We start from the raw sequence: 27,960 nt of genomic DNA on the forward strand, positions 1-27,960 counted from the left end.
CTGGGTGCTGTGCTTTGACAAAGTACCGATCCACCTGCTTTGGTCTGTGCTGCCGTCACATTCTGTGCTCTGCGATGAGCAGAGCCTTCCTCAGGTAGACTGCATTTCTCGTTCACTGGTGTGTGCTGCTCAGGCTGTACAGTCTTCAGTCATGCCCCAGAGACCTTGCTTTCTTAAGTCTTAACAGCAGACATGATTTGAATTGGTCTACAAGTTTAAAATACTCTGAATAGCTGTTTGATATTCATTCCCAGGTACACATTTTTCTTCTATCAAATGCCTTCCATAGACTTACAGAAAACATGGAAGACATTTTTTATTACTGAGTGTGTCCCATGAGGAAAAAAGCACGAAACTCCTGCTGTTCTATAAAGTTACACTTTGGCCCTTTGTTACCATGTCTGGATAATCTTTTATCAGTTATTGAGAAGGGCAGGTTAAACTTTGTACGTAGAGGTATTCATTTAGAATAGGTTTAACTGCAATATACTGTAGAGGAGTTTGGTTGATGTGGAAGGACTTTCTATATGTCCCTGCAGTGCAGAAAACTGAAGCACATAGATTTCATTGCAACATACCATACAGTCAAATTTGCCATTATTTTTTAATTCTGTTCTAGATTTTGTTTGAAGACTTGCTACTGCCAACAGTTCTACCGCAGTGAGTGCTTAGCTATATTTCAGAAGAAAACCAATGTTTTATCTTGTGTCATTTAGTTCTTGGGGGGGGAAGGGGGGTGGAAACACCAACCAACCTGATTATGCAACAGAATATCAGTTCTGGCACAAGTTTGGGCTAGTCGAGCCAAGGTCTACAGGCAGCCATGGAGCAAGCATCCACGATCAAACTTTTCTGTCTAGGGAAAAGGATCAAGTTTTGTATTCCTGCTACAGCAGTTACACAGCATCAGACATCAGCAGTAGCAGGGATTCAGGATATAAGTGCTTCAACCACTGCTGTTCAAATTGATTGCTTCAGCACCTGTGCCAGCCTGCAGATGTGAATCTGGCACATCAAGTAGTTAAAATTTTTAAGAATTTACTTTTCTTTTGAGAACATGCTCATTTTCAGTGGAAGTGAATCATTGAAGGGGGAAGACTTTTGAAGTCAGATTAATCCTCTAAGTGTAGCACCTTGAATTGGCATTCCAGTGCACAGCTATTGGGTAAGAGGAGCTCTGTTCAACATGTGAATCGAAGTGAAACGGAACAGAATCATGTTACCACTACTTCCTGCAAAATTGTTTCATATCTGTAAGAAAAACCTATTGCCCATACCATACAACCCCCAAATCCTTCAGGCGACTACTTAAAGGGAAGCAAAGTCCTAACCTGTATTTTACATGGGTTGGAAGGATTTAGATTTCATTTCTTTTGTGGTTACAGCTCTTTTATTGTTTATTTTTATGGATTTATATAGTTACATGCAAAGTCATTGGCACCAGTTATTGATTGTCATCACTGTAGTAGCGCTGTTTCAGAGCTCTGTATTTTCTGAGAAAGTACAAAGCCTCCAACTCTTTCATAACAAATTCTCCTCGTGCAATCAGTTCCTTAATTTTTTCAGGATCTTTCACATCTTTGTTTTTTAGAAAAGCTGCTTTCAAACGGCTTCTAAAGTAGTCTGCTCCTTTGGGATACTCCCTTCCAAGGTACAGCAGCTTGAAGAAAAAAAAAATATGTTTTAAATAAATTGAGTGCATGGTGAAAGGGTTTTGTCTGGTTAAGGGAAGTGCTTGTGGCATTTAAGAACTTACATTTTTGTATAGATTCAGCACTTCACCTCTTAAAGAATTGGCCATTCTCACATTTCAATGAATTCTTTATTCTCGTCTGCTACACTTTTTTTTTTTTTTAACCTGAAGAATAATGTTTGATATTAGCCTTCCATGGGAGTCTGTAAATCCCAGCCTCATCCTCCACAGAAACTGCACGATTTCTAACTGAGCACTGTTCCGGTTCCACTCTCTGCCTCTCCTGCTTTTGGCTCCGTTTGTTTCCCTTTAGCTTCTTTCTCTTCTCCCGTTCCATCCGTCCTCACCTCTAACAGAAAACCAGAAACACCCAAGAACTTTCACTGCTGCAACACCCGTTTATCCCTGTGCTGCTCCTCTGCGCTTTCTACACGCTCAGTTTTGTACGTGCTGGCCTGGCACCTTCGTTATCTCTGGTCTGCTAAAGAAACATTTATATACATAAATGTATATATGCATACAGTGCTAAATACATATATATAAATAAGACCAGGAATCCCTGAAAATTTTGCGTTCATAAATCTTCCTTTTTAAATATCGTTTAAACGCATTATGAACTGGGGCCCGCACACAGCGGCAGAACGTAACGTTAAAAAAAAAAAAAAAAAAAAAGAAAAAACAACGTTAGCACCGAAGAAGTAGGCCGGTTTTTATCTGACCAACGGCAGCTGGGGCGGAGCACAGTCGGCCCTCCTGGCACTGCGGGACGGGGGCCGCCGCCGTCACCCCCTCCCCTTGCCTTGCCTGGGGGGTCTAGTGCCCGGTGCCCGCTCGTACCCAACCCCGCACCCCCCGGCCGGGGCCCGAGAAGGTCAGTATCTCACCAACTCCCTGCCGCGCCGTAAACCCCGCTGGCGCCGCTTTACGGCAAAGCCGTAAACGGGAGGCACCGCCCTTCTGCTGGCCGGCCGGGGGCGGGCGGCAGCGCGGCGGCGCCGAGGGGCGGAGCGGGGCCGTGGGAGGAAGGGAGGCCGCCATTGGTGGCGGAGAGCACGTGGGGGGAGGGGCTGGTCGCCTAGGCAACGTGACGGCGGCGCCATGGTGAGAGCGGACCGGGGCTGGGGCCGGCGGTTTCGTTGCGGGGGCCCGCACCGCAGCGGGCAGGGGCGGCTGCCGCCCGGCCCGGGTGACCGAGATGCCGGCACCGGCCTTGAGAGTGCGGGCTGCTGGCGGCGGCCTCTCAGCTGCTGCCGCGGCCTGGCGGGCGGCAACGTCTGGGAGCCGGCCTGTGGGCGGTGTGCCGGCGGGCGGGGGGGCCGCGGCGGGGTGAGCCCGGGCGGTGGGCGGTGTGCCGGTGTGCCGGTGTGCCGGTGTGCCGGTGTGCCGTGTGCCGGTGGGCCCGGGCGGTGCCGGTGTAGCCGCAGGGCCTTGAGCTTCTGCAGGTAAAGAGGGAAGGCAGGAGCAGGGTAACAGGTGCCTTGAGAGGCTGATGAGGGGGTGAGGTGGATGAGGGTTGGACCAAAGTATTTCACATCGGTTACTGAAGTACCAGTGTATGGAAAAGGAGATTTAAGACTGAAAAAAAATCCCCTTGAAGGGCCCGTTAGCTTTTCTGCAATCCCCTGATCAAGCTTCTTGTGCAGTGGTTTGTTACTATGGCGGCTTAGCATGTCACCCAGCTCGGAGGTAACTAACGCTTCGTTGTTGGTGTCGCTCCATTGTAAGACACTTCGCCGCCGTCCCGTGCACAGCCTGTCTTCTCCTTCTTCCCCTTTCACCACCCCACAGGGAATATTCTCGTGGGGGTAATTAATGACACCGACATTATGTAAATTCACATAGCAATATTTAGACTTTGCACAGAAAAGGTAATTGTCTGGTAAATCAAATAAGGGATTTGCTGTTAGATGTTTGGCTTTCCAGAATCTGTTGTATTTTCTGTAGTCACTTGGAGAAGGCCCCTAACTATATTTCTTCACTTCAGGTGCAGTTTCCCAATGAATGACAAAAGAGCCAGTGGTGGTTTTGTGTTCTTCTAGGTCATCCCATGATGTAATTCAATGTTACTTGGAATAGCACACAGTATCAGATTAGGAGTTTAGAAAACACTGAAAACGTTTTTTTGACTAAATTATGTCTTGGACTGAATTACATATTTGATGTACATTAGGTTTTTTTAACACTGGGAATAAGTAAATATACTTCTATAACCATAAGTGTAATCTAGCCTGATAGATTATGACCACTTGTAGTCATGTGTTAGCGGCTAATTTTCTGCAATATTGAAATTACTGTCATTATAGTTTTTCAGTAGTTAATCTAATCTAATTTTACAGAATAGTTTTATTTTCTAATTATTCCTTTATACTCAATACCCTGTTCTCTGATGCTTACTTTCCTTTCTCCCCTCCCCCTGTCTGATCTTCTAGGGTCCAAAAAAGAAGAAAAAGGTAGGTAGACACTAGTTCACATACAGCGTTTTGACCCTTGCAATATTCATTTCAGTGTTATGTCAGCACAGTTCTGTTATTTTCGAAATTATGTGAGTAAAATTACAAAGTGCTTCATACTGAAATTAAAGGAAGCATCAGTTACTTCTGGCCTTAATGTCTACAAAATATATTTTGACATTTTTAAGAGGATCTGTCATAATAATGGTGTTGTGAGACCTTAATAGTAAGCAAATGTGATTTTTAAAAGGAAAAAGGATTTGTTGTTGTTTTTTTTTAATTTTTTTAATCTGTATTTCTGAGCCAGTTGGTCAGGCTTCATGAAATTTGAAAGAGGAACAGGTGTCTCCAGGACACTTAAGTTTATGAGCCTTTTGCAAGGAGGCTGAGTCATGTTCCTGCAGAACTACTAGAGAGAAGGTGACGAGCGCAGCCAGTGTGTGTTTTGCTTGGCAGCAGATGTTGGGGCATAAAGCCAGTGTCCTGGCTTCGAGCCACAGGCTAGACACAGACCACGTGACGGGCAGGGGGGACAACAGACAGAAGTTTGCGGGAAACTGGATTGCATAAATTCATCCCGTGGATTATTCTTAATTCAGTGATAATTAAATTATCTACCCCTTCGCCCAAAAGAACACATTCAAATGCATTACTTGGGGAGCTGTGCATCTCAATTTTGTCAGTACTATGTTGTCATAAGAATGTGAAAAGAAGTTGACTAAAAAGTGATTATAAGTAATTGGAACAAGCAAATTTTCTATTTTCATTGGAAGAAAAGTAATCGAAGATTTATATAGATATTTTTTTTAACTGAAAGGAACTGATTCTTCTCTGAAATCTTAATGGGTAGAACTATGGCTTTTACTGACTGTTATAGTAGTCAGTAAGTAAATGCTTTGGTAGCAAATGTGAGATAAGATGCATGCTAACTCTGGTGCTTTTTAACTCTAAATTTTCACCTTTGTTTTTTGTTCAAGCTCCTGCTAACCTTTGTACACAAAATTATATTTATGTATATATTTATTGCTGTGTAAAGTGAATAGCTTTCCAAGTAATTATTTATATCTGAAAATACACTTGTCAGAATCAGAATGTGAAATAACAGTATTTGTAACACGCTTTTTCTGTGATGAATGACAGAAGTTCTCCTTGATTATTTCTAAGTTCCCTATCAATTCAATTACTTGTAATAATATTTACCAAATTATTAGGAATACTCAGGTGGGAAGATGTCATAATACCATCGTGTTCATTTGCAACTGTCTGGACTTAAGTCCTCTTTTTTTGTCTCTCCCTGTCAGCTGTGTTTGACCTCTTTCTCTATTGCCTATGGGCACTGTGCTACTGTACTGTGCTGGTTTGGTACCATTCTGTACTCATTTCTCTATGGAAGAGGAGGATTGGATTCCTGACAGATGCTTTTGATCCTTAGTGCTTATTGATATTGTGATACCATCCAATTATATTCTCTTACTGACACTGTGGATGGAACTCATACTGTTTTACTAATTTTATCTTACCTGGCTGAATCGTTGTCTCTCACCAGTGATGGCATGGAGACTTGGGATTCGGCTCTCTGATGTGCAACATCCAGGTTAGATGCCTAGATAGAGGACGTGTTTCCTCTTTTCATGTTGCCTCACGCTCTGAACCCATTTACAGTGTATATTTTCTATGTTTTACAAAAGTAAACATTTGATTTAATTGTCTTTCATTTGTATGTGTCAGAGGCAGAATACCGTTGTTCAACCAGTACATAAATACGTCACCAAATGAAAGTAATTTGTTTTCCTGGACAGCTTTTGTCATCCGTATCTTTGCTTTCAACCTTAGTTTAGGCTGCTGTCACTCTTTGTTTTGTCCGTATGTTGGGACCTATGCAGAAGAATATCATGGTTTATATTCTCATGTGTACAAAAATATAGCTTTATCTGCCCCACTCATAAACAAGAATATTGGCTGTGAATTAATTTTGCCATTCAGTACAAAATCAGCCTGCTTGTTTTTACAAGCTCCACTTCTACTTCCTTGCACATCTTTCTCCCCTGCCCCCCCTTCTTTTCCTTTTTATTTTTTTTTTCTCTTTTAAATCTCTTTTATTCAGCCCTTGTCTTTGCAGGATCTGCCTTCAGGAACAGCACTCCTCCCTGGTATCATTCCATCAACTCCACATGGAGTCCAGACACATTAACTGCAAGTGTGTTATATGTGCAATACAATGGCAGTGTTACCTGTTTAAACACTGCATAAAACTGAATAAAGATGATTTAGTCTTTAGTCACTATGCACTTGGTGAGGACTGCAACCTTAGGCTGCCTTTTCTGCTTCATTAACAGGAAAACAGTATTTTCATTCTATGTGTCTTTGTTTTAAGTGCTGTTTTGTAGTCACAGTGCTGATCCTACATATTTGATTAGGCATCCCAAGACTGTTAATGCTAAAAATAAACACACACAAAAGCCAAACAAAATATAATAAAAAATAAAAATTCATCCAAGAATCTTCCTTTTTGCCAGTGAGGAAAAGAAGTGAGGGGGTTATTAGCAAACATCTTCAAATCCAAAGAGAATTATGCTTTCTACATTCTACTGTTCAAGTCTCTTAAAGATAATGTGACCTCATGTGCACAGATCCAATTGTCAAATTTTTATGTGTATCAGTGAAGAATCTATGAATACTGTGTTACAGTATAAAAATAAGTGTTTTGTTTTCGTTAATCTGTTACGTGACAGATTTTGCATGTTACTTAGCTTGTATTTTATTTTTTTTAAATGTATGCCCAGACTGCAAAGAATTGATAAAGATGATAACTTCTGAGAACAAATTTTAAGTATAGTTATTCTAGGAACAGCCTAGGGCTTGAACTCTTTGTTAGTTGTCTTCTAAGTTAGATGCTTCTGAATGCCAGACCTGCCTGTGTCCCCAAATACATTTCCCAGTGTTTCCTAAAATGTTTGAAATTTTAACGTCTATTTTCTTAGTAGATCTGCCTGTTATTCAACTTCTACATTAAGAGAAGATACTTTAATATTCTCCTATTGTGTCTGTGTTCAGGAATGTCTGGCATAGAGTAATAAATTAATTGTAAGAGCATACACTGCATCATGAAAATGAGAAGAAAATTGAGTCCAGGATGTATATTGCTGTTTTGGAGGCTTCATTGACTGTATAGGGAGTCTAGAATATTAATTCAGGGATCACATTAGAAGGGAAAAGTTATAGTTGGCAAGTACCTCCCAAAATGTATTAAAATTATATTGACAATTGTTTTCTTTTAATTTATTGCAAACATTAAGTCCAGTGGCAAAAAGAAAGTTAGCAAAGCTGAACAACTGAGATTACAGAAAGAAGAAGAAGAAAGGAGGCTGAGAGACGAAGGTACTGTGCACTTAAGTTATTTATGCCATCATATTCCCTATAAATGATTTTAAATAAATGGACAGAAAGTAATTTCCTAAACTATATGTGCATCAATGTCTATATTTCACAAACACAGGTGATTCTTCTCTTTTTTTCTTGTGTAGGCTAAATTCTGTGTGACTGCATCTCACTTTCCTATTAGAGCCATACTCTTTTCTCTAGTTATTTCTCCTGTGGTTAGGAACTTGGGAAGGGGGATGCCTAGAATAATTAGATATTTTTTTTTCTCTTTTACCATTACCTTTCCAAATATTCTCAGCAAGTTAGAAAACCACAAAACATTGCATTTCTTCCCCTCCCCCTGCTTAAGCCTATGTATCAGTAGTCAAGAGAAATTCTGTGAAAAGGACTTTTTCCAGAGAAGGCCAGCGGAATACTGCTGTTGGCAGAGGGCTAGCTGGTGTTCTGAAGGGGTAGCAGTTAATGTGGCTGTGAACTAGGTTTGACTGAAATATAGTTTGCTTGAGCTTGTTCTGCCTCTACTGAGCGACTGGTTCGCCACCCACTTCTTCAAGATCTTTCTGTTGTACATAGCTGTATCCCTTAAAATGAAATCCCAGTTGCATAACTTACCTGTCCTCACCATTTGAATGTGCCTGCTTCTGCAGTTTAGTATCACGACCTGATACCCTGTCTGAAAATCAGATCCATCCCTGCTACTTCCCTTTCTGCCACTAATCAGATCCGATGGGGGCTTAGGCATGCTATGATGGCTAGTAATAGTAAGTGACTACTAATAACTAGTAACCTTTGTGGATGGGAGTAGCAGCTGAGGCGAGTACAGGCAGACTTCGGAACAGCTGCTGCTCTTGCCTCAGTGCAACACAGATACTTGAAGTGATTTACGTGTAGATGGTGACATTCAAGCCACTGTCTGGGAACATGTGGATCGATGTATAGGCTCTGCTAGCTTAGGCTGAAGGCTTAGCGGTTGAAATCAATTTTAGTTTTCACATTCTCTTAATTTCTAGTCCCTGTGGCAGCAAAGAAAAGCTAAAACTGTGATCAGGAGTGACTGATCCTAAAGAGGATTTCAATGAACAAACAGTTGCAAGATTGAAGTTGTAGGAAACCAAAGGTTGTAGCAAAGGAGAATAATAACTTGGGACTGAACCACTCAGTTTCACCATAGATTTTGGATTGAGAACCAGGGTCCATTGAAGCTGTAGATAAAAGAAGAGGTGCTCCTGCTGCTGTTTCTGAGGGCTTGCTGATCCCTGTCTCCACTTGTATTGTCACAGGCTGATAGGGGTAGTGCCATAGATACTGTGTTTCAGTACCATGGTTCAATTTAGTTTGGCTTGTTTGGAAGATTTCTGCACAATATAAGATACACGTTTGTGTTGCTCATTATGGTTGTCATTACAGCTAATTACAAAATACTTTTTCTGGTTTTATTAAATATAATTATATATTGATGTATTTCCCAATCTTCAGAGGAAGCCCAATTTCGAGCTCAACAAGAAGAAGCAGCAAGACTTGAAAAGGAGAGAATTGAAAAAGAACAGATGGAAAAGCTTGAGGCAAAAGTTAGTTTGTACTCACTGAAAAAATCTAATCCTATTTCTAATCTTGTGACAAGGTCTGTAAAACATTAGTAATTTAGTGTGAGCATAGAAATAAATTTCCTTATGTCCTTAGTGTCGGGAACAATGTAGAGGAAATTTTCTAGCATCACTAGATTAAAATTAATAATAAAAAATCTCTCCAAGCCTGAAAGGTACTCTTATGGAAGATCCCACAAACTGAAACGGTAGTGAGCTGGATTAGTAGTAAAACATAATGCGTGTAGAATCAAGGGAAATGGTACTGAATTTTTTTCTGTGGTATTTTTTCACTAAGCAAATGTTTGGCTTAGTGTTGCTTTGATTCAGAAAAATTCCCTGACATGAGTAGTCTTGCCTGGTTTTGCTACATAAAGGTGCTGTGGTTTAAATGCATTAACTTTTGTGATATGTGATACTCCAGTTTGAATAAATAACTCTTTTCATTTCCACTATCATTTCAATTGGGTCTATTTTTTGAGTTCCCCATAATTACTTTTGGTACATCTATAGCAAGAGAATTTGGTATAAATTCTGTAAGTTGTTGTAGGTTAGAGCAGATACATTGATTTGTGTGTGTACTAGGTTATGTTTATTTTTCCAAGAAGACTGGAATTCATAACAAAAACTGATTTGAAATACCTAAATATTTTTGTATTTAAAAAAAAAGGAAGGTTTACTTAAAAAAACTAATTTTGTTTTCTTCTTCAGAAAAACAAGAGGAATATAAAATAGTAGTAATTATATGGAAAAAAAATCTTGCACAAGTTTTTTCAACATAAGCTCACATTTTTAGCAGCTCCTTACAGCTAGTTCCAGGGTGATGATTTGAAAACTGTTCAAGTGAGAGGTTAACAATCGTGTTATACATTATGTTTATCATATATTTCAGCAACTAATGTGATGACTAACATATTATGAACTACTGCAGTTTTCTCAAATGTTTCATGAAAAAAGCAAGTGATCAGTGTTTTGGTTTGTTTAAATGATAAATCGTTCAAATATCCCAAATTTTTTCCTTTGATATAAAATAGTTGTAAAAGGTAAACCAAATATTTAACTCTTCTGTTTGACATATATATATATACATATTTAACAGAATCAAAAACGAAGTGAGTCTGAACTAGCAGAACTTCATTCACTGGAACAGAAGTTTTTCTCTGCACAGCAGTGGAAAACGGATTATAGAGCATATGCAAAGGTAAGCTTTCTTTCCAAAATCTGCCAAGTGTCATAGAGGTTTTACAATGAAGTGTTAGGCTGCGTCTCCGTTACAGGATCCAGGAGTTTCCGGTTCTTGAATTTAGGTGTGTGCTATGCCTGCATTTCAAGTTCCATCTCAAGGCTGTAACTGGCCATGCTCACTCTCTTCTATCTTGTATACTTTGGTGTACACAGAAAAGAAACATGGGCAAAGAGGAGCTTGTCTGGGTCATGAAAGTATTAGGACTCTACAGCTTACCCCAGCAGTCAAGAGCATTTGTAATTTAAGATATTCTGGTATTTGTCTTTCTTTTTCTATTTGTTTAATTCCTTCTACTTTTAAACATTCCACAAAAAAATCTCAGCCAGGGCTTACAGGTATTTTTGTAGCGTTTGAGACAATTGACAACATTTGTTCCAGTGATTTCTGGATATCACGGGTCATCATTTGGGGAGAGGCTGGCAAAAACTTTGAAGGACATGGCACACATCTAGGTCAGATTTCAGGGCTGGAAATACATGAAAATGCAGCTAAGAGTTAATGTCTGCCATTTAGGAATGGTACATTTAGGAGGGCGTACACAGTACTATGTACCTGTAAAGTTATATTTTGAATAGTGAGATACGGAAGTACACTGGTAGAACATTTTGCTCTTGTGGATCCGTCTTGGAGAAACATCATTCAGTAACAGCCTGGTATGAGATTTGCTCAGTTTGGCTGCAGGTAAGGTTAAATAGACTTGTGGACACAAGGATTTTCTCTTTGTCTTGTATATCGCTTAATCCTTTATAAAACCTCTGTGGAACAAATCTAGAATCACAGCATAAATCCCATTAGAAGGGACTCGTGAAATTCACGTCGCTAGCCTCCTGCACAAAGAAGGGCAAACTCTGAAGTTAGACCAGTGTTCTCAGTTGGGTTTTGAAAATTTCTAAGAATGGGCATGCCACAGTATCTCTGAGCAACCTTTTTGACTGCTTTACCACTCTCACTGTAAGAATTTTTCTTTAAATGCAATTGGCATTTCCCTTGTTACAGCTTGTGATCATTGCCTAATTGTCATGATGCATCATCCCTGTGTGCCTCTGAGGAGAGTTTTGCCTCTGTCTTCTCTGTAACGCCTCTCTAGGTACTGGTAGATTGCACATGCTAATCCTCTCCAAAATAACAAAGCTCAGGCTTTCTTTATGCGTGATTTTCTCCAGTACCCTAACCATCTTGATGCCTCTTCTCTGGAGCCTCCAGTTTTACTACTCTCTCTCTTGTACTGAGGGACACAAAACTGGGTGCAGCCCTGCAGATGTGGAGCCATGCTCTCTTTTAAGTGCAAAGATGTTAAAAAAAGAGGTCAGATGTTTTAATTACTGAAGGTTGATCAATCTTTTATACAGGAGTTTCCAGTGTACTGGACACTCACCTATTACTGCTTTTTTTAAAGTCAGTGGAAATGGTTATGGAGGTGGTTGGGAATGCAATTATACAAGTGCTTTTGCTTTATAAGATCCATTTTACATTGTAATGCAATCAGCAGTAACATAGCATTAATAATCTTCACAGTAAACAGGGAGGTAATGTTTCTTTAATATCTTACTATATGGTTGAAAAAAATACATTATAGGTGATATATTGATCCCATGAGCCAATGTTAGGCTTGTGTGTAGAGTTAAATGGGTCTAGCCTGTCACTGAGGTTTTTTCTTCCTCCGCCTGTAAGAATGACCAACAGTTGATTTGAAAATAAAATTGTTTTAAAAAAATATCATGGATTTCATCTCCCCAGCAGAAGTTTCTGTAACAGTGGAGTTGCTACTGGTAAGGGGGAGGAACCTTCACAGACAGGGAAAGGAGGAATAAACTTGTTGGAGCAGAAGGCTTTTAAGCAGCTTTGTTGCCAGTGTAGGAATTTTCAGGTTTGTTGGCAGGATTTGGTTTGAGAACCATCTGCCTCTTCCTCCTGCACTTACATTCTCATTTATATTCTCAGTTATTTATTCTTTCCGCCCGTCTTTTGTGGCAGGTACTGAATTTGTTGCTTTTGTAGGCATGCAAGCTCTACCTAGCAGAACAGAAACCACTGATAAATGAGTAAGTATAAACAGCAAATGTTAGGTGGGCAGAAATATCTTAACACATTAATATCAAAGTAAACCATCTTTTTCTGGGATAGTAATAAGCCAGGTGGTGTTACAGCCCTGTTTAGATGCAGGTGTGAATATATCACTATAATATATTTGTCTTTCATAATCCTCCTTTTTCTTGTAATAATGATAGTCATTTGTACCACATGCCTGTATCTATTTTTCTTTGAACATTTCCTGTAGTGGGAGCATTACCTCAGTTGTGATGGAAGTCCTGACCCAACTGTACTGCAGGAAATAAATACTTTCATGAGCTTATGGCGTGAAGATCAAAATGAGGACATTCAACTTGTGATGGAGAAGGGGGAACAGGTGCTAAATGTAAGTGTTAAAATGGTATTTTTCAGTTTAAGCTTACTAGAACATATCCTTGATGCCCCTTTTTTTCTTTCTTTTTTATCCTTTTTTTCCCCTAACAAAATGACTGAAATTGGCTATAACCTTCAAAACCCAGAAGTTTTTCTTCAGTTTTTACATTTTTTTAATTACAGATTTATTGTTTGCTCTAAAGAAGTTGACTGTTGACTTTAAATATGCAACTTTAAATTGTGGCAATGTTTTTACACTAAGTTCTCTTATCCCAACATCCATCTTCCCTGCTTATGCACATTTTAAAGTCTTGAGCCAGAACATATGAGCTCATGTATATTATAGAATCTTCAGTGGACAGCAGCTTTGTTGTGTAACGTTTAGAGCTAGTGAGGTGCCATGTAAGAGCAGGAGTTTCCAAAATGCAGTCCACCAACCATTTGATAGCTTGCGAAGAAATTTTAAGGAATTTGTGGCTGCTCTGTAAATTTAGGATTTTATTTTAATTTATGCTAACTTTATAGTTTTTTTCAGAAAGTTGCATGGGGTCTTCCAGAAACTGGGAGTGAAAGTTGCATGTGTAACACAAATTTCATTTTGGTTCCCAGTGTTAGATTTCCTGTCTTGCAGTGCTTGCTGGGTGCTGCAGTTTTCACCTTCTGCATACTGCAACCTTCTTCTGACCCAGTGGGGAATGTGCTAGTCCTTTCCAAGAATTTCAACAGATAACTCTTCACTTTTTCTCTTCTACACTGCAACCCAAGCCAAAAGCCTGGCAACTGCCCACTTCTGTTCCTTCTCCCCACTCTTCTCCCTGCTGTCAGCTCTCTCCCACAAACACCCTTCCTCCCCCCAGCTGTATGTTTCCCGTCCAACACTAAAGTGGTTACAGCTGTTTCAGGTCCTGCAAATGTGTGCTGCCTTGCACTGTATGCTCAATAGAGTATTATGTGATAATAGAAGGTAGGTATTTTTGTTTTGCCCCTGCTGGAAATGCAAGGTGATGTCAAAAAGATTGTTTGTCTTATAGAACTGTTTAGGTTGGAAAAGACCTGTAAGATCATCAAGTCCAACTGTTAACCCAGCACTGCTGAATCCACCACTAAACCATGTCCCTAACTTCTCTTGGTCTAAAACACTTGAGCATTTCTTTCTTGTTCTACGTGTTTTTAAAGGAAACTGTTTAACACTCTGAACTGTGAGATCATGTCTACCTCATTGTCGAGGTAGACCATGTTCCAGGTGCAGTATAAAAAAGACGGTGGTAGTTGTAATTCTGCTGCTGCTTTGCCACACCTTTAACGAGCAGTAGCACTGCAATTCCACAGGCTACAAGGAAGAGGAGTCTGGCAAGTGTGGAAGGGAAGCATAAAATAGAACTTGATCCTCCTTTTGCCTCAGTGCTGCAGGTCACTTTAGTAGCTAGGAATTTTTTAGTTCTATACAATCACTTAGATGTTAAAGATACTAGCCTGTAGTGGAAGACAACAATGTTATGACAGAGTTCCAAACTTCATGCTAAGTATTGTTCTGAGAATTAAAATATAATTGCTGTATGTGTATCTGTTTTTGTTGGGTTTGTTTTGTTGGTTTTTTTTTTAAGACTTCATATGGTTCCAAAATAAAGCTGTAAATTACTTTTTGACCAAAAGGTTTCCTCATATGACCAATCTGTTCAATAAATGATTTATTTTGTAAGCTAATTTTTCACAGCCCACAGGTTAAGGAATGAAGGAATCTGACTAGAGGAATGAAGGCAGACAGACTTGACCCTGGAATTTCCAGCGCTTTGCATGGTTGGCTGTTTATCTGATAATGATGGGTTAGCACAATTTCTAGACATATAATAGAAAAAGATTATTTCTGCGACCAAGATATGTTTAGGTACAAAGGAAGGAAGTTTGCCTTGATTTTTATGTGACAGAACACACAGTATATTAAGGGTGGTGTCAAAACAGAGATAATTTTCCCACCTATTATGTCTCCTAGTTAATTGAGAAGTTGCAGTTTCTTTTATTGGACACACCATCAAATGAGATAACAGAAAAAGAAACAGCTCAGTACCAGGAATCTATTCTGAAATTGCAGAATCTGCTTCATCAGAAGTACAATGGAGCTACAGAGCACCTGCTTAAAGTAAGATTTACTACTATGAAGCTGTAGTATGCGCAGTGCATGCAGGGTTAGCTACAAGTGTTTTATTGTGATGGTTGTTTTTGTTTGTTCATAAACTGTCATAGAGATTAGCATGTGAGTCTCCAAATCTAGCACTGGAGTTTCCAGATCATGTGTATAGCAGATACCAGACTTGTAATTCTTCAGAACCCCTGAAAATCTTAGCTTTGCAGGGGAAATCCCCATCATTAAGAAATTTAAGATTAGATTATGGTGAAATTTTGTGAGATTTGAAGATGTTGAAAATAAGGGGCATGGTATGACATTTTTTTCCTATTTTGTATCAGTGATTTAAATTAAAATTAGCTGACTGTATAAAAAATTGTAAATGTGAAAAGCAGGTCATAAGGTTAGCTTATATATGTTTTTTAATACAAGTTCATGTGACTAAAAAATATTTTAAACTCAGATCTTGAGAAGAGTAAAGAGTCTTTGAACAAGGAAATGAAAATGTACTTGGGAATCAGTTTTCTGGGTTGCATGTATAGGTAGTGATCTTGCTTGCTATTTTAATTGTATTAATCCTGTATGTAAGTATGTTTAGCAAAAGAATATTGCTAGAGGAAACAAAAAAGGAAAAGGGGTAAAGGAAATAGTGAAGCAGTTGTATGTTCACACTCAAAACCCTCTCCAAATTAAGAAATATTAAATTCTTGTCTTTACAGAGTTTAGGATTATACTCCTAATGTAATTATAATTTCACAAGTTTTACATTGACAATATTATAATCTGTGCAGTGATTGTGGGATAGGAGTCCATTAGTGCTAAGTATTTATTATTTTTTTTAACTTGACCTGAGATATGTTTTTGAGGGGACATGATTAAGGGAGGTAGGCAGTACTACTGAAGGGGATAATGTAAGATCCCATATTTGGCAGTATTTGATTGACAGAATTGATGAAGTCAGAGGGGAAAAAAAGAACATAGTTCAAATTTTAACAGAGGTATTTGAGTTTATAACTGTTAAGTTTAGGTACATAAATACAACATACTGGTCTGGTGTATTTTTATTTCTGTGTGTCTTTTTTTGTTTAAGTAAGTATAAAAGTGATATAAATAAAAGAAAACATGATTTAATTGCCTTTTTTCTTTGAAGACAGCTAATATGTATGAAGATTCTGAAACTGGAAATATGCAGGCAGTCATAAAGGATAAGAATGTTACTTTCTGTATATGGGCCAATCTGAAGAAGAAAGTAAGGTACAGCATAGTGAAATTCTTAATTTGAAATGAGGCCTGGCCTTGTCTACTCAAGTTGAGTAAGCTCTAAGAACCAGTTTCTCAATCTTTTTCGTGTTGAATACCATTCATTCGACAGACTCCTAACTGATGAATTTCATACCAATCTGTTGCTAAGGAAGGTACTGGTTACATCAGACATTTATTAAAGAAACAGGAATGTTTTATATATGGAATATATATATGTATGATTTGTTTCTTAAAATGTTGCAGTAGAACCCTGTTACTGCCAGCACAGTTTAAAGGAAAACTGTAAAACTCATGCAGAGAAATGAAATTGCTCTGGAAGTAATGTTTCTTGCTGATGCGTTAAGTAATTTCTAAGCTGTTACAGTTGTTTGCAAAGCGATGAATGATGCTTTGTGCTCAGCACTGTTAGATAAAAGATAATAGAACCTGGGATGCAGGTATCCTCCATAGTGGGTTCTGAATAAAAGATTTTTTTTTAATTTATTAAATTACTGTTTAACTTTTTTTTTTGATTGATATATTTTTATTTTTCATTTTTAATTGACATACTTTTCAAAACAAGATTTTTGAGCAGACTTCCTACTCCCACTTTGCAAATATGAGGAATAAATTGGTAAAATGACTTTGCCTTGACTAAGGACCTGTTGCTGAAAGCTTTGGTAAGATAACTACAAGTCTGAGTGCTCAGCAACGTCAGACTGACCTGCAGGCAGAGCCTATCTGGGTTTTAGTGTTAATGCATTTTGAATATCTTAGAGATGCACCTAAAATTTTCAACTAAGAATTAAAAAATAAATGTTTATTTACTGGAAGATTGTTAGAACTCGTGACCAGATGATCTTACCCAAAAATAAGTATTATTTTTAATTGTTCTGGATTCGGTTGGGCAGGAATTGCAATGAGCAGCAAACTTCTACATCTGGTGAAAGAACCCAAGTTCACAAGTTTGGTAACTCGATTTGATGCAAGTTGGTCTCCTGTGCCTGTTCTTAGCCTGGTTCCTACACTGTCACAAGGATTGATGGCTGTGTAATACTGTTGATTATCAACATTTCCTTTACATCTGCGTATCTCTCTGGGTTTTATGTGGAAGATGCTGAGACTGATGTAGCACAGACAGGTGGTGACTTCACCTATGTAGGATTTGCTCATTCATTTAATTAGTGAGTTTTACCATGAATGTACTGTGTAGAAGAGCAGTGATCTGATTTTGCCTCATTGTCATCCTATCAGGACTGTTATTTTTGCAGTTCCTGAGCGCCTTAATGTAGTTACAGCTTTTCTGGAGAGGCTTAACAGACAGCTGGCAGTACAAGACAGGAAGCATATTGAGACATCCAACTCTATTTCTTCAACTGTGCCATGGGACAAAAGACAATCTTACTAGGGAATGTTATCTTTTTAACTGTTTACAGGTGCAAAAATCACATCTTTTGTGGTGCACAGCATGGATTTGATCTTCCAGAGTCACTGGCTGTGAGCAATGTTGCTGTTCGCATATTGCATACTCAGTATGATCACGTATCTCCACTTTGGCTGCAGTGTCAGAGTGTGCCAAAATTGGAAGTCTTAGATAGCAGAAAGTTAACTCAGCATTCAAAAGACAATGTAGAAGGATCAGAAGAAGAGGAAAAGCAAGCCAGGGAAGAGCCCAACATGTCCACTGAAGAAGAAACGTGTACCGATGGGAGAAAGGTAGGTAAAAACCCGAAGGATATTTTACATTGCTGTAGTTTCTCAAGGCCCAGTTGCAGTGTAACAGCTTCTTGATGTGTCCTGTGCCTGAGGGTGCCGCGTTTTTAAGTGGTTTATAGAAAAAGGCAACTTGTGTTAATACTATGTCGTAGATCTTCTCAAGGGAATGGAAGGATGAATGACCAGAGTTTGTTGTATGGAAGGTAGAAGGGGAAGTTTGGACAGGGTGTGGTAGTCACCATTCGGTTGGCAGTTTAAGAGTAGGATCAAGCCAAGAGGAATATCAGGTGCCATTGTAAGGTATTTCCGTAAGTGTGTGACGTATGTCCAGATGAATGGATTCTGCTTCTGAGAAACTGACAACCCTATAAAATCACTGCAGGAATCCCAGATTAGGAAAATTTGTAGCATGCAGAGTAAGATTCATAGTTCTGTAGGTGCTGGTTGTGCAGCAGCTTGGTTGCTCTGTGTCTGTATACTGAAGCTTTGCTGTTAGAAGCTTTCCAAATACTGTTGCTGGCTGCCAGGTCTCTTACCCAGCACACTCCAATGGTGTATGTTGGCTTTAGGTGTTGTGGAGGTTGCCTGGTTTTTTATTCTTCTTACTGGGTTTGGGTTTTTCACTTTTGGTATCATCTGTGATCTGCAGATAAATGATTTGGATTCTTCATCTAAAATTTCTGCACAAATAACTGTAAAGTATCATGGTTTATCCTTCTTAATATGTTTTGAGCAATGATCTTTGGCTTTTTCCTTTTCAGTCCCCGAGACCTTTGTAGTGAATCAGTGCCTGAAATCCCATTTTTGTTGGTTCCTTTTCTCTTTTTTGTATGACAGATCTTGTCTTTTGGCAGTTTTCACTTACATTTTTCAGACTTCCTTCAAGCTCCTCATTTCATTCCTTCTCTTTTTCTTTCCCAGATCTTACTCTCTTTGTCTCAATCTAGTTTTGTGAATTTTCCTGTTCCCTCTGAAGACTCCGCTTCTCTCAGCTACTGCAGTCTCTCCTCCTGTCTGGCTCTACCTTGAGTTCCCCCACATTTATGTGCATAAACACTTCTCTCCCCTCACCTTCTGTCCTGCTTCAGGAAACGTGTGTTCTTTCCACACACTGGCAGGCACAGCACAGGGCACCAAAGGTGCCCGTGCCACCAAATGGAGGGCTCGTAAAATGAACTGCCACTTGTCTACTGTAGTGCTTCCAGAGAAGTCTGCTAGGACAGGGATGAGCTCGTATCTGGTTTGGAAATTTGGCTGGGAATCTGGGGTAATGTTTAGAAAATAGAAAACAGTGTGAGAAAGGGAAAAAATTCACGGGCAAGGCACAGGCTAAAGCTGCAGGTAGAGGTTCTGGCAGAATTTCAGTAGGGCTTTGGATTCAAGAATGGCTTAAGGTTTTTTTGTGTCTCTCTTCAGCTGTAAAGTCAGCATAAACATAATTTTTGAGTGTACACACTGCTAAAATTGTTGTGCTTGTATCGTACTTGGGGAGCTTGAGATAGAGTTTGCTGTTGAAATGAAGTCATTATTTTATGTTTACTTCTATTTATGTATCTGATTCCGAAGTTGATAAGTACCTTTAATCTAAACTGGTTTTGCTAGCTAGGTAAGAATGATTTCTCCTAAAACCCTGTAGCAAAATTGGTGCAAAATGCTGCTGGAGGAGTGGAACTGTGCTGTTTCTCCTTGGGCCTTCTTGAAGGAGTTGATGCTTTCTTCTTTATTGTGTCTTGTCTCTGACTAATGAAAAAGTGTCTCTTGCTTTATATAGAGTGCTATCTCATTCAAAGAAAACAGCAGTAGCATAGCTGATATAAATGAGACAAAGGAGGAAATGGAGAAGAAATCAGAAATCTCAGACATATCATCACAAGGTATTTGCTTAGTTTTTATGCACTGCATTACAGAAATAATTGTTCTAAATATTTTATTTTATATATGGAAACACTATGATATAGATCTCTTTGTGAATGGCACAAAGTTTATAAAGATATTGATGTTCTATTAACACTTGAGTTTTGTTGACATATTAAATGCAGGGAGAAAGTAGGACAGATAGGAAAATGGATTTTGTCCCTGCACTTATTTTTATTTATTTATTATGTTTATGTTCATGTCTATTATGTTTAGGTACATTTGTGTATTATTATGCATATGTTTATGTATGTTTGTGGGTGAGACACACAATCTTTATGAATCTGCCAGGCTACCTGGTGAGATTGACTTCCTCAGAAAAAAAATTACTCAAATGCGTGTGATGGTCGGCACTCAGGTAGCGCAGGTATTACTGAGTATTACTTATAAGTGTGCTTAAAGCGAGATACCTGCTGATACACTTTGCTAAAACAGGGTCTGATTCCAGGAACTGAAGCTGTTTATCTCTCCCACAGAAGTTGTTACAAATTCCCAGTGGTGTGGTGTCCTTTGGTTTAACGAGTGAGATTTCTTGTAGTACTGTCTTAAATAGAACAACTGCAAACTATTCAGCATAGTTTAGCTGACCTTTTTAAAAAAAGTACAGCCTTTTTTCTTTTAAAACAAACTAAACCCCACCCCACAACACTTTCTGCTGAGCACAGTCCAAGCAACCAGTTGTCAGATGAGACTCTAAAGACCACCCCAACAAGACAGTTTTAAAAAGAATACAAACAATTTGGGCTTCATTTGGAGGAAATCGCTATTTTATTTTGGTAAGGCTTTGAAAATCCCTACCATATATTAGGTGAAATGTATGTGCACAGAGTACTAATTACACCTGAATGTCTTCAAGCTTGTTTATCTGCTTTAATCAGGAGAGACAACTTATGGAACTATACTTTTGCTGGCATGCTAATGAGTTGGAAACCTGTTCAACCATTTTTCAGAATATCATTTGAAAGGATACGTGGTTACCACAGTCAGTGGTACAGGCAGCCAGGTAGAGGAGAAGAAAAAACCAGGAGTGCAAGAACAGGGGAAAGAGCGAGAACTACAGCAGTTCTCTGGGTTGAACTTAATTGTACCAGCATTAAGAAGTTAATTTATCATGAGAGAATAAACAGTTTTGTGTATAAGACCCTTAAAAAAATATTTTTATACTATTATTTTTTAAATCAATTTAAAGAGCAAGCTGCCACTGTGGCTGGTAGTAACGTAGTTTTTACTTCCTGTAAATTTTTTGCTTGAAATAACTACAGCAGGAAATTATGCTGTTATGTGAACAGAGTGGAATGAAACCTCTGCATAATGCAACTAAATCTGACATTATAAAATTAACACATTTTTTTACTTGTTTTTTAAAAAGTCTGAAGGCAGTTTATATAAGTATTTGTCATTTTTTGAGATTATCTCACTCACAAAAAAATTTAATAACACTTACAGTAGCTGTTTTTACAGTACTGAACACTTTATCTTGAGCCCTGTAAATAGGAACTTCTGTCCTCCTTCTGTAACATCTGGCTCAATGTTTTCTGTGGGCATGCTTTTTTTGTTTATTTTTAACGAAAATATTTCTAGGCATTTTTTCCATGGCATTGGTGCCTTCTAATAACAGTTCCCAAATAATTAAAACTTAAAATTAATATGTATATGTAATATTTACGTTATGCTTTGAAGAAATGTGAATTATGTTTGTTATATGAAAATTTTGTTTAGTGTTAAATTACTCATGCTCTTCATAAATACCAGCTTTCAGCTTCAGCACATGACCTGTAGGTGTGTTATATCTTATTTGACTTATTTCTTTTCATACCACTACCATCTTACTAGACCTGTCCAGAAGCTACTGTATTGCATACTTGTGAAATCCTTCTGTAACTAATGACGTGACTCATTTTGTCAGTAAAACCTTAGTCCTATATAAAGCATTTTGAATTGACTACAAAGTTAAAGCAGAGATCAATCTGTTAAAAAGCTTAGTACCAAAACAAGAAGTGCTTTTCATTGTCCAGCTGTCTGCTCACATTTAAATGAATTCTTAAAAGATTTGGGGAACACCAGTAGATGGTGCTGAAATGCTGTGGAGTGTAAAGCACATCAAGCATGTGGGATTTCTGTGCAAACTGAAAAATTAATAGAAGCAGGCAAGTTCAGTGTCGTGGTTTAAGCACCAAGTTAACTCATGTTGTTTGGTTATTTTTTAAGTTCAGGATCCACTGATGCAGGAAGAGGCAAATGAAAAAGAAGAGGTGGTAACTGATGAAAACATCGTTGATTTGCAACAGTTTGTGCTGGTGGGTGGTGTGTACCATATCGATGCACTGCAGCTTCCACCTCAGGTCAAACAAATCAAGGACTGGAGTATGGTGGAGGTGAGGAAAGCGATTACACCCTGTGCAGTCCTCTTCCCTGTCATCCTCGATAGAGCTATTCCCGAGGTGTTTCAGCACTGTATATATGCAGTGTACGTGATTTCCTGAGCAGCAGTCTAGGGGACAAGTTTTCATATAATTTTTCAATTACATTTGGCCAATTTTTGGAGCAGCTGTGGGGGAAAGATAAGCCTGCGATTAGAGAGGTGTGTGCTCATTCAGTGCTCATCGGCATGGCTAGCACAGATCCTTGTGCTGGAAAACGCTCTTGGCCTTAGTGAAAGCAAAGGGGTAAGTTCTTAGTTTTGCATATGCGAAAGGTATACTTAAAGAAGGCTGGTAACAAAATTACTGCCAATTCCATTGCAGGCTCTGCAAGGTATTTGAGGACTATAGCCAATGTATCCTACTTTTCCTGATGCAGTGCTAACCTACATTGCAGTTTTTACTGTGAAGCAGAAAACCTTTAATAAGTGAAATTCCTGTACAAACTAAGAGAATGGGGACTGTGAGCAGATCAAGAGGCATGGGATCTTTGTTCCCAGATGAGCACACAGACCTGCATTATCAGTCACATGAGCTCTTTCATTCCCTTTGACACTGTGTGGGCAAAGTGGAATTATATCTGGTTTTCCCTTTCAGGTGCTCTTGGGGTTTTTTTGAGATTGTGGCTCTATTAGAAAATGACCATGCCTACTATGTGGCACTGCCTTAAGAGTGCCATCAACAGCACATGAAGAGTTCAAAGGCCTTGTTGCTAGTCATCCTTCTACTGTCTTCAAGACTGTAGCTGAGTGTGCAATATTAGCAAACCATGAATAGTAATACATTTTAAATGGTGTGTTAGGAAACTCCACAGGAGATTAGGTAGACTTAAAGAAAAGTAGTAAGTAGGGTACTGCATTTTCTAATAAAAATGTTATCTGCTACTTTCCCATCTTGCCAAAGGTACTTGATGTTGGATTGGAAGTATACCCATATCCCTCAGAAGACACTGAGGATGCCACACATCCACCAATACAGATAATCCTTAGACTTCCTGATAATGTGATGTATTTTGAAGATCCTGTGATAGGCCGATGGGATTCTACAGGTACAAATTTAGGATATACATTTAAAGTTTGAATAATTGAATTTATACCTGAGTTTGATTATTTCCAGAATGTAGCTGTAAAGATAAGAGCCAATTCAGAGCCCAGAAATAATCTGGAGAATTAAATGTTAATTGATTTGGTGGCGGTGGTGGCGGGGTTGTTCTGATTTGCTTTTGCATCGTATCTAGCAAGGGACTGCTTGTTGTGGCTTCTTACTGTAGCTTTTCAATATGAATGGAAAAAACCATGCCATTTAATGGGCAGTAGTACGACACTGTATACCACAAAACAAGTTTTGCTAGGGTAAAGACATGTAAGGTCCACTAAGCCAAACTAGCTCCTAACTACATGTATTAGTATTTAGTTAAAATAAGAAAATTAAGTGTTAATAGCCAAATGTGATACTCATTAGATAAATACAACATACCTCTGACTTTGAATTCATGAAAGAGAGTAGAACCTATTAAGATAGTTTAATGTTTGAAGTTACTCTTGAAAATTACCTTATAGCCTGCTATATAGCAAATAAGAAATAAACACTTACATTAGTATTTGTATTTCTTTTGAGATTAAGGAGAAAATTTCCTGTCAAAATTAGTACAATCTGGTATTTAAAGATAATGAGGGAAATTTTTGCCTTAAATGAATTCTCTTTATTTTGTGCCTAATAGTTTATCTTAACTGTGAGGAAATACTGGTTAATGTAGGATGCCTTAAGTAATTCTTCCCCAGCACGTATCACAAGCCAAAGCTTTACAAATACATCTTTGCATTTTTGCATCCCTTTTGTAAAGGCCAACAGTGGAGAACTGATGGCATCAGCAACGTAACTTATAAAACACAAGAAAAGATCGCCACCTTTGAGATGCATGCCTTTTATACAATAGCACTTTTCCAGAGTGCTCATCTCAACATGCCATATCAAGCATGGGAATTGCAACCTACTGGTATAGATGAAGCACTACTTGCAGTTATTACAGCCTTTGCAACGATTCAAATACAAATTAAGGTACTGTAAATTTTTTAATAAAACTATTTTGCAGATTTTTTTTTTAAAAAATATAGATTTATTACAGAGTCCTTAATAAAGGACTTGGGGTGCTTCCACAAGAACAATTTGAATCTCACTCTAAGCCGGTGAAAAGGAGGATGTCATTCTTTCCTTGCACTGTAAGGAACAGTACTGGTGATTAAATTTCACTTTTTTTTTTTTTGTGAACTGGTCAAAAGAAAGCATCTGTATGATCTGCAAAGTTCCAGGAAGTATATACTTTGGTAGTGATACTACCTTGCTGAATTCAAGACTGTTTCACCAGTTAGAGACTTAGAATGTTTCTCTCTCCTCCCAACTACACCAAGAGAAATAAAAGCATTTCAAGCAACCTCCTACTAATGCTACTTGTTCCTTCTAAAGGTTCAAGTTACACATGACTATCCATATGCTCATTGCCATATAAATCAATTCAGTAACACACGAGATTTTAAGAGTCTGTACGAGCATACGCATGGGCCACTAGACCAGTGTAATTTCTGAAATCCTACAGAAAAGCAGCTTTCTTCAGGATACATAAATGAAAGTCTACAGTGCAGAGTAGTAGATTGTGTATGCAGCATCCAGAATGGCAAAAATATTAATATTTGATGCCTGAAGTAGAAAACAGCTTTCATGACCAGTAAGTTGCTTTCACTGGTTTGTACAACAGGGTAATCAGTGTATGTTGTCTTCAGTAGTGGTGGAAGAGAAGGATGTGCTTTCCCACCTCACAGGAAAATGGACAAGTCCACCTGATCTAAGAGCAGTTTTGAAAAAAGCTGGTGTGAACATTTTCCCAGAAGAGTTTTCTCACAAGTATGTCCCTGTGAACAAGAAGGTGAGTGCAAGAACAGATAGTTTTCCTGTTGTTTTTTCCATCTATTTTTCACTTGGATAACATTTTCAGTATGAAGACCTGTTGTGTAGAATCAGGTGGTAAATATAAGCTGGCAGAACACATAGTCAGTGGATTCTGGGTAAAGCAAGCTTTTTCTTACAGTTGTATAACACAGGGAATTAGACTGAATTATGTATACATTTTCCAACTTGTACTTTTGCATTACAGGCTGCCCTAGCAGAAGCTGGAGCCTATCGACAGATGGCACTGGTTGCACCTGCTTTTGCCTTTGCCTGGAGCAAGTGGAATCTAGAAGCTGGTGAAGAGCAAGTAGTGTTCAAGGTCTGTGGTTTAGACTAAACTTTTAGAGAAAAATCAGCATAGAAGTTAGAGATGCCCTGTCCCTGGAAGCATTCAAGACCAGGTTGGTCTAAGGTGTCCCTGCACACAGCAAGGGGGTTGGAACTATGTGATCTTTGACACTTTCCAACTCAAACCATTCTATGAAAAAGAAAAATGCCACAATTACAGAAGTTAATTGTTCCTGTGTCTTTAAGTGACACTCATCTCAAACATTGTCTTCAACCCCTGCCCATGCTTGGTGCAGTGGTTTTAAGATTTAGGGTTGACTACTTAATAGCATTCACCACTAGCTTAGCCTGTTCTGCACTGCTTCACAGCTCATGCATTTGTGAGATCTCTAATGGGACACAAGCCTCAGTAACAAAGACACTTGCTAATGTGCTAGGATGCATAACTGGTAAGTCAGCTATTGAAGCTTTAGCCAAAGCCGGGATGGTACAGTTGGATGCCAATTTTCATGAAGTCTCCTAGTGCAGGAGTCCTTCTGAGCAGCAATCTAAGCTGCAAGTTTTATATTTACTATTTGGAAATTTCTTCTTGTCCATATGGGGCTTCATTTTTTCCCCTACTGCAGAGGCAGGGGAATAAGCAACTTAAGCATTGATTTATTTCCATCTGTGAACTAAACCATATGCCATTAAAACTTCTCCCAGACAGACAGAAAAATACTGCCAGTTGTGCTTGTAGATGCAAAACCAACCATACTGTTGGAATGTTGAGCAGTTCTCCCCCCCTCGAGTTAAATGTATGTGACATGCTTGATACTTAATCCCAGGAGCAAGAACTAGAACAAGTGATGCCTATTGCACCTAGCTGCTCTCTCCACAGGAGTCAGGAGCAGCAGCTGGAGGGGCCAGACCTTTTATAGGGGCAAGCTAGATGGAAGATTTTGATGCTGATCCAGTACCTGGTACATAGTCTCTTAGGCAGAGAGCTAAAGCAGCGCCTTGGTTTTATTTCTGTATTACACTCATGAATATACTAAAATTTAGAATTCCATACTACAATTTATACTGTCAGTGTCACAGGCTTTACCTTAAAGCACTTTTTTTTTTTTTCCCCCCTCAATAGGTAAGTGAGCATCTTAAAGCAGATTCTGTCAAAGACTGGTCTCTTTATATGTTTAATGGTCAGAAAGCACAAAAGCTCAAGATCACTGAAACCAGTGAAGCTTTTTCAGAGGAGTTAGAAGAAGATTCTGAATTTCACTCCACACTCTACCATATGCTTAAGGACTTTGCCAGTGAAGCAGCAATTGATAGAGTGGAAAGAGCTAGCTTTCTGTTTATTGATGTTGTATATCAGCTACTCCTTGCTACAAGAGTTTTAACATACTCTTAAGTATTGTATGCTTTCCTTTAAGACTTTATTATCAAAAGCTTTCAATAAAGTTACATTTAAAGTCTTGAATCTTTTTCTATTCAAATCACTGAAGCAGTTTCAGTGACTAAAATGCAAACAATTTGTTTTTGTTAAAGCAAACTAAGTTCTTTATTCTTTTGTGGCTAGACCACTTAGTCATGTTTATTGTTAGCTACATTCAAAATCACTCTTTTGTTGTAAACCTGAATGGAACTGAGACCCTTTTAGGTACTTTTAAAGATTACTTGTCAGGATGGGGAAGAAAAAATAATTTCAATTTCAAGTCATGCTCTCAAAAAAAGCGAACAAACAAAAAAACCCCAATCTCCCCAAAAATCACCCACAACCCAACAAAACAAACCTGAACATGTAATCTTAAATATACTATCTTAGCTTCTCATACTGTCGTCCAGAACTTGTAAGTATAACTTCAAGAGTCAGAACCTTTGTTATACTGGGGGTGGTCCATTGTGTTGAAGTCCTGTATATGGCCACAACAGTTGCTGTAGTGAAGTCCAGGAGTCCCCAGTTCCTACAGGTGCTGCATCTGCTGGTCTTTGAAGAGACAGCCCAGTGAGGAAGCTTGTAAGAGCAGCAAGCAGGACCAGGATGGAAACAGAAACCCAGAGAGTTTTGTTAGCATTGGAAAAAGAAGCCTTGAAGTGGGATGCCCATGATGACATTAAATTGCACCTGCAGAGAAGAGAAAGTTGTAGAGCAGTTGAGTTTTTCTTCAAAACTTGGAAACCCTCTTCCCACCCACAAACCCCTAAAGCAAACCAGACTCCACAAACATACATACAGATCCTTAACTACCAAAGGCAACAAGGTTGTAACTGTACTGGGACCTGTGTACAGTTGTAGCTTGTGTTCTGGGTTTAAAACGCAGGCTTCAAGTAAGCAAGGTTTTGATAAGCTGTATGGGTGACTGACCCAGCTTAGAAGTCCATCCACACTCCCCGTACCACACGGTGTTTCTGAAGAGGAGTCATGAAAGCTGCTTTACAGATCGAGATCTTGCTTTTAGAAAGTATGGAAAATGCTAGCCTTACGTTTTATTGTTTTCTAGGGCTTTGGCAGCTTCCTTGAGGTTAGGGAGAAGTCATGAAATCCTAGACTTCTCATGACATTGGGTACCTCCATCC

The 27,960-nt window shown here is 38.8% G+C and overlaps 3 protein-coding genes across 7 annotated transcripts in view; 1 reads left to right on the forward strand and 2 right to left on the reverse strand.

Annotated features, from left to right (window-relative positions):
* Nucleotides 1-1,331: 1,331 nt before the first annotated feature.
* ETFRF1 (electron transfer flavoprotein regulatory factor 1) lies at nt 1,332-2,648 on the reverse strand. Its single transcript, XM_040594175.1, has 3 exons — nt 2,578-2,648; nt 1,757-1,858; nt 1,332-1,660 (listed from the first exon to the last, which is right to left on the reverse strand). The coding sequence occupies exons 2-3, from the start codon at nt 1,799-1,801 to the stop codon at nt 1,445-1,447; spliced, it is 261 nt and encodes an 86-aa protein (XP_040450109.1). The 5' UTR covers nt 1,802-1,858; nt 2,578-2,648; the 3' UTR covers nt 1,332-1,444.
* Nucleotides 2,649-3,075: 427 nt separating this feature from the next.
* DNAI7 (dynein axonemal intermediate chain 7) lies at nt 3,076-26,863 on the forward strand. Of its 5 annotated transcripts, XM_040594671.1 has the most exons (16): nt 4,122-4,143; nt 5,690-5,737; nt 7,440-7,521; nt 9,001-9,092; nt 10,207-10,308; nt 12,632-12,769; nt 14,747-14,893; nt 16,029-16,132; nt 17,557-17,836; nt 19,608-19,710; nt 21,959-22,125; nt 23,074-23,218; nt 24,014-24,228; nt 24,923-25,090; nt 25,319-25,432; nt 26,525-26,863. In XM_040594671.1, exons 2-16 carry the CDS (start codon nt 5,723-5,725, stop codon nt 26,792-26,794), a joined length of 2,142 nt encoding a protein of 713 aa, XP_040450605.1. In that variant the 5' UTR covers nt 4,122-4,143; nt 5,690-5,722; the 3' UTR covers nt 26,795-26,863. The 5 variants fall into 5 exon arrangements, with proteins under 5 accessions (XP_040450604.1, XP_040450606.1, XP_040450607.1 ...); XM_040594670.1 differs by having other exon boundaries at nt 3,076-5,737; XM_040594672.1 differs by having other exon boundaries at nt 3,076-7,521; nt 9,001-9,145.
* Nucleotides 26,864-26,961: 98 nt separating this feature from the next.
* The window catches only part of IRAG2 (inositol 1,4,5-triphosphate receptor associated 2), a 39,250-nt gene continuing 38,251 nt past the window's right edge, over nt 26,962-27,960 (reverse strand). Inside the window, exon 39 of the mRNA XM_040594668.1 lies at nt 26,962-27,508. Coding sequence (XP_040450602.1) covers nt 27,265-27,508 — 244 coding nt within the window. The 3' untranslated portion in view covers nt 26,962-27,264. The remainder of the gene's footprint in view (nt 27,509-27,960) is intronic.

The sequence above is a fragment of the Falco naumanni genome, chromosome 5 (genome assembly GCF_017639655.2).
Source record: "Falco naumanni isolate bFalNau1 chromosome 5, bFalNau1.pat, whole genome shotgun sequence".
Classification (NCBI taxonomy): domain Eukaryota; kingdom Metazoa; phylum Chordata; class Aves; order Falconiformes; family Falconidae; genus Falco; species Falco naumanni.

Excerpts from the sequence above, each read along its gene's own strand:
- ETFRF1 (XM_040594175.1), bottom strand. The coding sequence starts at position 1,801 with ATGGCCAATTCTTTAAGAGGTGAAGTGCTGAATCTATACAAAAAT. Across the intron at positions 1,661-1,756 it reads TGCTGAATCTATACAAAAAT|CTGCTGTACCTTGGAAGGGA; the intron begins GTAAGTTCTTAA and ends TTTTTCTTCAAG.
- DNAI7 (XM_040594670.1), top strand. Across the intron at positions 14,894-16,028 it reads CTACAGAGCACCTGCTTAAA|ACAGCTAATATGTATGAAGA; the intron begins GTAAGATTTACT and ends TTTTCTTTGAAG. Across the intron at positions 25,433-26,524 it reads AAGAGCAAGTAGTGTTCAAG|GTAAGTGAGCATCTTAAAGC; the intron begins GTCTGTGGTTTA and ends CCCCCTCAATAG.